The 9,082-nt window shown below is 38.5% G+C and overlaps 1 protein-coding gene across 2 annotated transcripts in view; it reads left to right on the forward strand.

Moving 5' to 3' along the window:
• EPC2 (enhancer of polycomb homolog 2) overlaps window positions 1-6,996 on the forward strand; it is a 50,764-nt gene extending 43,768 nt beyond the window's left edge. Inside the window, exons 11-14 of one of the 2 annotated variants that reach the window (XM_013303228.3) lie at window positions 102-232; window positions 2,091-2,250; window positions 4,005-4,338; window positions 5,716-6,996. In XM_013303228.3, the coding sequence (XP_013158682.1) occupies window positions 102-232; window positions 2,091-2,250; window positions 4,005-4,338; window positions 5,716-5,788 (698 nt within the window). In that variant the 3' untranslated portion in view covers window positions 5,789-6,996. Of the gene's footprint in view, window positions 1-95; window positions 233-2,090; window positions 2,251-4,004; window positions 4,339-5,715 lie in introns of both variants that reach the window. The other variant, XM_005242349.4, reaches the window with a different exon arrangement.
• The last annotated feature ends 2,086 nt before the right edge of the window (window positions 6,997-9,082 follow it).

Genomic DNA, 9,082 nt, shown 5'->3' on the forward strand with positions numbered 1-9,082 from the left:
GCCTTCAACCATTTGTGATCCAACATAGATATTCTTGCATTTCAGATATATTTTGTGCAGGCCTATCTAACGCTGCTTCCCTTTCTTTTTGGTAGTAACAGGGGGTATCACAGAGGAGCAATTTCAGACACATCAACAGCAGTTAGTTCAAATGCAGAGGCAACAGCTTGCTCAGCTTCAGCAGAAACAGCAATCTCAGCATTCCTCACAACAGACGCATCCGAAAGCACAGGTAATGCACCTTAAATGTTGTCATGTGCTGATACCTTCCTTCTTGCTTCTGTATTTTTTATCTCTTAAGCTAAATATAACACAGTAAATATGTTAAATTTTAGAATGAGCATAGAATACTTTTGGTCAAGACGCTTTTCCAGTTTGCTGTACAGTGCTTGGAAAGCAACTTATGCTGTAGCTAGTACAAATACCTTGCCTTCATTTTGCTATTTGGAACAAGAGAATATTTTAAGTTTTAGCATCACAACCTGTTGTTGTTGGGTTGTTGGTTCTTTTTTTTTTGTTTTGGGGTTTTTTTTTTTTTGTAAGTTATATATCATGGCTACATTTTAAAAGTTGAGTAAGAGATTTCATATTTTAATGCATTAGTTGCATCCACAGAGTAGGTCAGTGTAGAAATAGCCAGTGCTCTGTCAGGTCATGCTATTTTCACCAGTTTTGTCCTCCTTTTGTAAGTGCTCCAAAGAGACTTCTTTATTAAAACTACTTTATGAGGTAATGTATTCTGTTACAAACAGATGCTCAGTGAATACTAAAAAATTGGTAGGTTCTGAGGAGGAAAAATGTAGTTTTGCATATTTTCATTCCTTCCTCTTCCCCATCTGCAGTGTTACTACTCCTGTCTTCTAAAAGAATCATATTTTTCCTCTGTAATGCCTTGCAAGTGAAGAATATGTGTTTTTCTGTTAAGCTTAGTTTTCTGTTAGTTTCTTACTAAGAAAATATAACAGCTGTTGCTGTTGTCTGTTTCTAGGAAAACTTATTTTACTTTGAGCATATTCTATCTAATTGCCAGTGCTGTTTGTCCCTTCCTTTCAGTGTTTTCTGCTTTGGTTAGTCAGGGATTCTGTATTGGTTGTTACTGATTACATTTTCTGTATGTGTAAAGACAGGACACCAGAATATTTAAACAAGAGGAATGAATTTTGGATTTTTAAGACACTCTGCCTATGCAAAGTAATTTTCTGAGTTCGTATAAACTGAGGCTGCAGAATGATACATGCAGCCATTTCAGGGTATCTTTCAAAGAAACTGGACTAATAAAAGATGTGTACTTCCAGAATGTGATGGGCAGTTAAGTGGTAGCAGAAATTACTCCATGAGAATGAATGTACCATGAATACTGAAAATTCTTCAGACTTGCAGTTGCAGTATACTTGCTGCCTGGAGACAGAAGAGAGAAGGAAACTTAAGGCATAGTCAGTTGTTCTAGAGGAAACTTCTTAAATGCACAGAATCACAGAACAGTTTGGGCTGGAAGGGACCTTTAAAGCCCCCCGAGTTCCCACCCCTGCCCCAGGCAGGGACCCCCCCCCCCCCAGCCCAGGCTGCTCCCAGCCCCATCCAGCCTGGTCTGGAGCACTGCCAGGGATGGGGCACCCACAGCTGCTCTGGGCAGCCTGGCCCACCGCCTCCTGATATCTGATCTGCATCTGCCCTCTTTTAGTTCAGAGCTGTTACCTCCTCATCCTGTCACTGTGCTCGCTGATAAAGAGCCCCTCCCCAGCATTCACGTCGGCCCCTTTAGGTACTGGGAGGGCACTGGAGCGCCTCCACGGAGCCTTCCCTTCTCCAGACTGACCAACATATTATGAAGGTGATCTGTTTTGCCAAGAACTGCATTTGCTGTTGACTGGCTGCATGGGGCAGGACTTACCCCATGCTCATTTGGACACTAATTTCCAGTTTTTCATCAGACTTGTGAAATGGAAATATTTAATGTTATGATGCATTAGATTACACTTAGAAGATTGATGTATTTATTTGCTGGTAACTCTGCATTATAGCAATCGTAACTTAGTTTATTTTTATACTTGAATAATTATAAAGAACAAAAAAATTTTTTCTTCCCACAGGGCTCCAGCACCTCTGACTGTATGTCAAAAACACTTGATTCAGCCAGCGCCCACTTTGCTGCATCTGCAGTGGTTAGTGCACCTGCTCCTAGTCGCAGTGAGGTAACGAAGGAACAAAACACCAGCCACAACAATATTAATGGTGTTCTCCAGCCTTCAGGTGATGATTTCTTAAAACTCACGGTCTAGTACTAGCTGAGAATATGTCAACTGGTCTTATTTCTGATTTCTAAAATACTATTAATAATCATAAACAAATCAAATATATTAATTGTGATACTTCTGAATACTGTTCCTTAAAATACTGTTGTGCACTGGTGTGTAGGTTAGTATGGTAATAAAACTAGCAAATGCTCTTTTGCATTGGAAGAGCATTTTCTGTTTTCTTATGTAGGATTTAATCTTTTTAATTATCTGTCATGATCAGAAGCGTAAGTGACAGCATTTTAAAAACAGTGTGAATTTGTAATTAAAATCAATTGCTTAAAACATTAAGTACTTTAAGAAGGAAGTAGAAAAGTTGTTACGTTATTTGGTCATTATCTCACTGGCATATTGAGACAAAAACATACTAATGGACGACTACTGGCAATTCTTCTGACTTTACTGGGAGTTTCAGGTTTCATTGCGTTTAGGATTTCTCCCAAATTCAGGAAAAAGTGTAGACATTGGCCTTCACTACCTTCCCGCCACCCCTCTTTCTGAACCTCTGCTACCAGGAGGCAGTAGTGCCAGTCATGCTGGTGTAGTAGCCATGTTGCTGAGAGACAAATGTTATTTGGCATTTGACTGCCATAAGACATAAAAGGTTTTTAGAGTAATTTGTTGTTTTAACAGCTAATGATGTGATTAGTTTTATAGACCTTCTGCCAGGCTGGGTTAATGATAATATGAAATGAATCGAGGGAGGAAAAACCACAGCTGAATAAAATCAATATACTGGAACAGTTCCAAGAAAGAAAAAGACATCTATGTACAGTTCTCCAAGATCATATCTGGGAGGGTGGTGTTTTGAGGGGTATAAGATCAGGCACAGGGCAGTGTACCATGTCAGTATGTGGTACACAGCTTTACGATTGATGAAAACCATTACAGATATTATGCATACAAAATCAGACTGCTGTTACTCTTCTAAAGCTGTGAGCGGCAATGGTGGGAAGGAGCTATTCCTGTTCAGGACAGGAAGACTTGTAAATTAGGAGATGTTAGCTGAAAGCAAATTTTTTTCAGGAATAAGAATCCCCTAGGGATCAAACGAGGATCTAGTTCCCCTGTGATCAAAAGGAGAACAGTGAATAGCTAGGATGCCAAGATGATATTTGAGAGCCTCTGGTTTTAATACACGCTATGAAACGTGAAGTTTCTCACACCTCAGGAGTGTGAACAGAGCACTGCAGCATAATCTGAACAGAGTTTTCTAATTTGCCCAGCCTTAGACCCCTAGTTTTGCTGCACTGAGAGAGTCTGGTCCCCAGAACCTCTTTACGTTACCAGCAGAACAAGGTAGGGGGTGATTCAAAGCATCGGAATTTGGCTTCGCAGTCGGTCTCTGAGGTTGCCTAGCTGAGGTAGTCCCCAGCCAATACACTTGTATGGGGAGTGTTGCCCCTTTGATTTAAAGCACCTAAAAAGAGGTGTACCAGGTTGGGCAGTGTAAAAGCTCTTTGTCATATGAAAGTTATTTGTCAGCTTCTTTCACTTGCTGATGTTCTTGTGAATGAGAAAACATGCCATGTTCCTAATGTTAGCTAGAAATATTTCTAAAGTTTTACACTTTGCAGATCTTTAAAAAAAAACATTGTTGCACAATTCCAGTGATGTGTATACTTTAAAGCATTACCCTTGAAGTTAATCTTTGGAATTGAATCCGAGGAATGGCATATTTTTAACTTAACAACTTTTGGTTTGTAACAGGAACCTCCAGAACTTTGTACTCCACCAACATGGCTTTATCATCCAGCCCAGGGATTTCAACTGTACAGCTTGTAAGGACAGTTGGCCACACCACCACAAACCACTTAATTCCAGCATTGTGCACAAGCAGCCCTCAGACGCTTCCCATGAACAATTCTTGCCTGACAAATGCAGTGCACCTCAACAATGTCAGTGTTGTTTCTCCAGTCAATGTGCATATCAATACAAGGACTTCAGCACCATCGCCAACAGCCTTAAAACTCGCCACAGTTGCTGCCAGTATGGACAGAGTGCCAAAGGTAACTTCTAGCAGTGCCATCAGCAGTATAGCAAGGTAAGCATGGAGCCTTTTTGAAGTTTGAAGTTACTTTTGTTTGAAGTTTCCTTTGTGCTACAGAAATGCCTCCACAGAAATGCCCAACTCGGCCCTAGAGTACTAAACAGAATTGTTTCCACCTCCAAGAGACTTCTCAGTATAGCTTCAGCCTCACAAAAACATCCAGCTGCTGGCAGCTTCGCGGTGGCTGTGACAAACTGCAAGAGCTGTTTTGTATATTAACCCCCAAATAATTCACGCTGATTTTAGGCACCGGTAGTTTTGGTAAACTTCCGCTGTGTTTAAAATGGCTTCATTTTAACCATTTTCATTTGTCCCTTCTCTCATGCAGCACTTCCAGGTAGATTCTATCAAACCCTGCACATCTCTCCATAACTTTGTGTAAGATGCAAGCTGGACGTACCTATTTTATATATACATACAGATATATGTGTATGTGAAGTGTAAACCACTTTTATGTGCCAGCCTGCATCTTATGTATATAGACGAGATTTATTCTCATTGAACAGCAGCACTCTTGGTTCAGGATACTTAGAAGATGTTTCACAGGAGTGGCAGGAGCTTGCAGCTGGCTATGTTTTCTGAAAATGGTGATATTTGGGCTTTGGTTGAAGCCTTTGCTGGATTGTATGATGTTTAAAAAAAAAAAAAAAAGTAAAGTTTGTGATGAATTAGAAAAGTGAAAAATGGCCATTAGCAAATGTGGCTTCCTGATTATTTCATAACGCTCCTGCAGAGGTTAAAATTTTAGAGTTTTTTGAGATGGAAAATGGCATGTATAATTTACTCACTATAGATTGAGGAAAAAGGTATTTTTAAATTAGCAGCCGTGCCTTAAAGCATACTTTTGTATCAGTAACACATTTAGTTCTTATTTCCCTCAAGTCAGAGGGGTATTTCAAGTCATGTCAGCAAATGCTGTGAAAAGTACCACCTTAGCTGAACAGGTCTTGGGCTTTTCTACAAAGAATGATAACAAATTGAAAAAACATTTAAGATTTCTTGCACTAGTGCTAAAGTGGAATTGGTGTGGGTGGGAGAGGATTATGTTAGAATAACGCTTTACTGTGAGTCAGTCATCATAATATATCTTGACTTTCCTTCTTCAGGAGATTCTTTAGTACTTTTACCTATAACTTAGGCTGGTAATTTACAGTTAAATGCAAGAATCTTGTAGAAGGGACTGCAGTTAGTGGAGTAAAAGTTAGTATTTAGTTTTAAATAATCTGTTTCTAGTACGTGTTTTCTCCCTGATCCAGGCTAACAGCTGTGTAAAAAAAAAACAACAAAAAACAAAGCACATGTAATAAATCATTAAAACTGTGTAAGAAAATATGTTCTACCTGTAACTATTGAATATTTCTTTTATTGCAGAGAGAATCATGAACCAGAACGACTGGGTTTAAATGGCATAGCAGAGACAACAGTAGCCATGGAAGTGACATAACCTCAAACCAGTGTCTCAACCTGTGCTAATGGTGTAGTCATTTATATTCCAACCGAGTGCAAAATACAGCACTCTGTGGATCACAGAGAACTAAAATGGACCTAAATGGACTATCATTATATCGTGTATTAAGTCGATATATAATGTAAATTTTGTAAAATTGGGAAAATCACTACCTTGTAAAATAGTTTATTTGTATCATCAATATTATTTCTGTTACTTGAATAGTAGATATTCATCATCATGCTTTTGCACTTGAATTTGCAACTGAATGGATTAAAAAATAATTCTTTAATGGGATCATGAGCATGAAATGGGATCCTGCATCACTTGTTTTAACTATTTATTTTGCCATGTTTACATTTTGTATCTTGTACAAATAAATCCAACTTTGTGTCTAAAAAAAAAAGTTAAAGATTCATAGCTAGGAAACAAAATTCTTGTAATTTTTTTCTAAAGGAAATGTAAAGTTTTCACTTGGTTCATTTTGTTTCACAATTTGACTAGATGGACTTTTTGGTAAATACTTTAGTGGCATTTCACTGTCAAATATGAAGTTCAAGGCAAAATAGTATTTTCTATTACTGTGCAGGGGAAAGGGATGGATCGATACATGCAAATTTAATGTAGTAACTCACTTTTCCATATATTTTGAATGTATATTTCTATTTATAATACCAGTTTATAAAAAATAATTACACAGGAAAAAAAAAACTGACTAGAAAAATTATGCATCTAGCACATATAAAATTGTGCAGATATGAGAAAATTTTCAACTGATTACATTTTATCTGAAGACTGCATATTTTAACTGGCTTTAAAACTGTAACACACCACATAAAGGATATTTTACCAGGTATGTATTGCATTATATATCATTGCAATAATTAATTATTGGATGTCTAGATATCGAGCCATCCCAGGTGGTGGGGGGGAGGGAGGGTTGTGGCAAGATTGTCTTTTCAATTTTGGAGAGTTTTCCTGTGGCTACAAGGCAAGTAACGGGTTGGAAAAAGTCTGACTGTAAGCGTTGGACACCTTCGTAGTGTAGTGTTTTAGTGACTTTTTTTATACGGTTCTTGTAAATTAGATACGTGTAGTGGTGTTTCAGAATGTTTGTTTATGCACTAGTTCAGACAACTTTCCCTGTTACTTGTTCTTGATAAGTGAAAACTGCAGGGAAATAAAAATACATATCAAAACACGGACATGTTGCATATGTGTTTATTTCACAATGTGCAAGCAATAGAAGTGTAAATTTTGGAGGTTAGTGGTAGTCTTTTGATGACTTTTGATCAAAGCATGTGCACTTTTTTCCAAAAGGTTTCCGATTACGTGATTATTTCCCGTGCTTACCGTATGCGGTAGGGGAGGGATGGTCCAGTAGTTGGGACCTGAGACCCTGGGCATAATCAGGACGAGACAACAGTTTCTTGTTCTGCCAAAGGAACTTCAGGTATTAGTTTGGGCGAATCAGTTGAATTTTCTGCTGTTTGGTTCATTCTCCACCTGTAATTTGGATAATGTTTCTGTATTTCCTTTCAACCTCAACGCTTCTGTGATTTATAAGAACTTCAGGACATTGTCAAGTCCAGCCCCTGCCCCATGGAAGTCAAGATGTGATTTGCCTGTATGTCATGCAGTCAGTGTATTTTTCCTCTTGGCTTTTTATATAAAGAGCTATTTTTAATCGCAGTTGTCTTTAAACATGTTTTGTCTTACGTTCTGTAAGTTAAAAGTTTTGACAGTTAAAAATGTTTGCAGAGCTTTAAATACTGGGAGCTTGTCAGAAACTCTGATGTCTAAAATTAACTTTTTTGCTTAGCTGATATTGTATTTTCTATTCAATACAAAGTCTGCAAGGCAAGATGAGAATAGATTGTATTTCTTGCGAATAGTCAAAGGCACCCACGACAATAGTGTCACCACCTTGGTCAGGTGGGGCGGGTGGCAGGGCTGAGGGTGCCGGCACAGCGGGGAGGCGCCTGTGCAAATGCTGCTTGTGCCTCGCTCAGCCTGCACCGGAGCCGCTGCTCCCTATGTGTCCGTCACCTTTTCACATGTGTCTAAGGTTCTGTAGCCCTTGGTTCGTTTCTGGGAATGACTATGACTGTGTAGTCTGAAGTATGAATAATGTATTTTACTTTTTTTGAAAGCAGAATTGTTGCAGAACTGAGTGAAAAGGAAAGAAGTTATCCTCCTTGATACAGACAAATAACCTTGCTTCTCTAACATACCCCCAAAACCTTTCTGAGGTTTAATGGAAACATGAAGTAATTTCTTTTGTGGATTGCAAGTTGTATACCTAGCAAATGACAGCTGCTGAGCTCTGCAGTATAGACTCTGGTCACTACATGGGAGACTTTTAGGGTAAATTGGATCGAAAATGTCCCAAAGATTGCTGCCTATCTGTGACTTGGTGTGATCTAATCCTCATCTGATTATTAGAGGCTCCAGCTAAAGGTTTTTTAAGTTACAATAGATTCTGGGAAAAAGGATTTCATAAACTCCAAAGGCTATAATAGCACGTGTGCTGTATGTTGAATGAGTTTCATTTAAAGGATTAGTATTGATGTAGCTTTCTGTAAAGTAGAACTAGAGTAGTCATCTTAGGAATATCTAACAATTAATTGCATGGCTCAAGTGCAAGAAAAGGGGAGTGATGAATAATGCTGTAGTCCACAGAAATCTGCATGGGGAAAAAAAATAAAATTAAGGGAATATTGCTGGTGTCTTCTACCTTATGATCCTGATGTACAGCAGGCAGTGCCAAGGACTGCATTATTTTTGTGTGCTGTTTCAAAAGTGTTTGAGGATCTAACATTCTTTAATTCCCTTACTTGCACATCATGCATATCTGCGATATGATTTGAATAGTGTTTGTTGTTCTGTTACATATTAGAGGCTGTTGTTGAGGCAAGATTTTTGAATCTACAGCAATTTATATTGGACTTCAAGTGTAATGTGCAGAGTTTTTCCTTAAATGCCAGATGGTAGGAAATGCTGATTATTTTTCTAATAAGGTTTATCTAATTGATTTAATCTATAGATTGACTGGAGTTTTGGTATGTGTTTAATTGTAGGCATTTTGTTTCTAGTTCTGCTGTAGGGCTTTTCCTCTCCTTTCCAAACAACATCTTAACTATCCTGTTCTGTTGTCGCTTTTCTTTACTCCACTATAGCAGGCTGTACGTTGGGGGTATTTTGCCCCGACAAACAAGACGACAGTTTCTGCAGCCCTTTGTGGTTTTCCTGAGGCTAATGACTTTGTGACTCACTTTTCCTTCCCCGATA

This window comes from Falco peregrinus, chromosome 8 (genome assembly GCF_023634155.1).
Source record: "Falco peregrinus isolate bFalPer1 chromosome 8, bFalPer1.pri, whole genome shotgun sequence".
Lineage (NCBI taxonomy): Eukaryota > Metazoa > Chordata > Aves > Falconiformes > Falconidae > Falco > Falco peregrinus.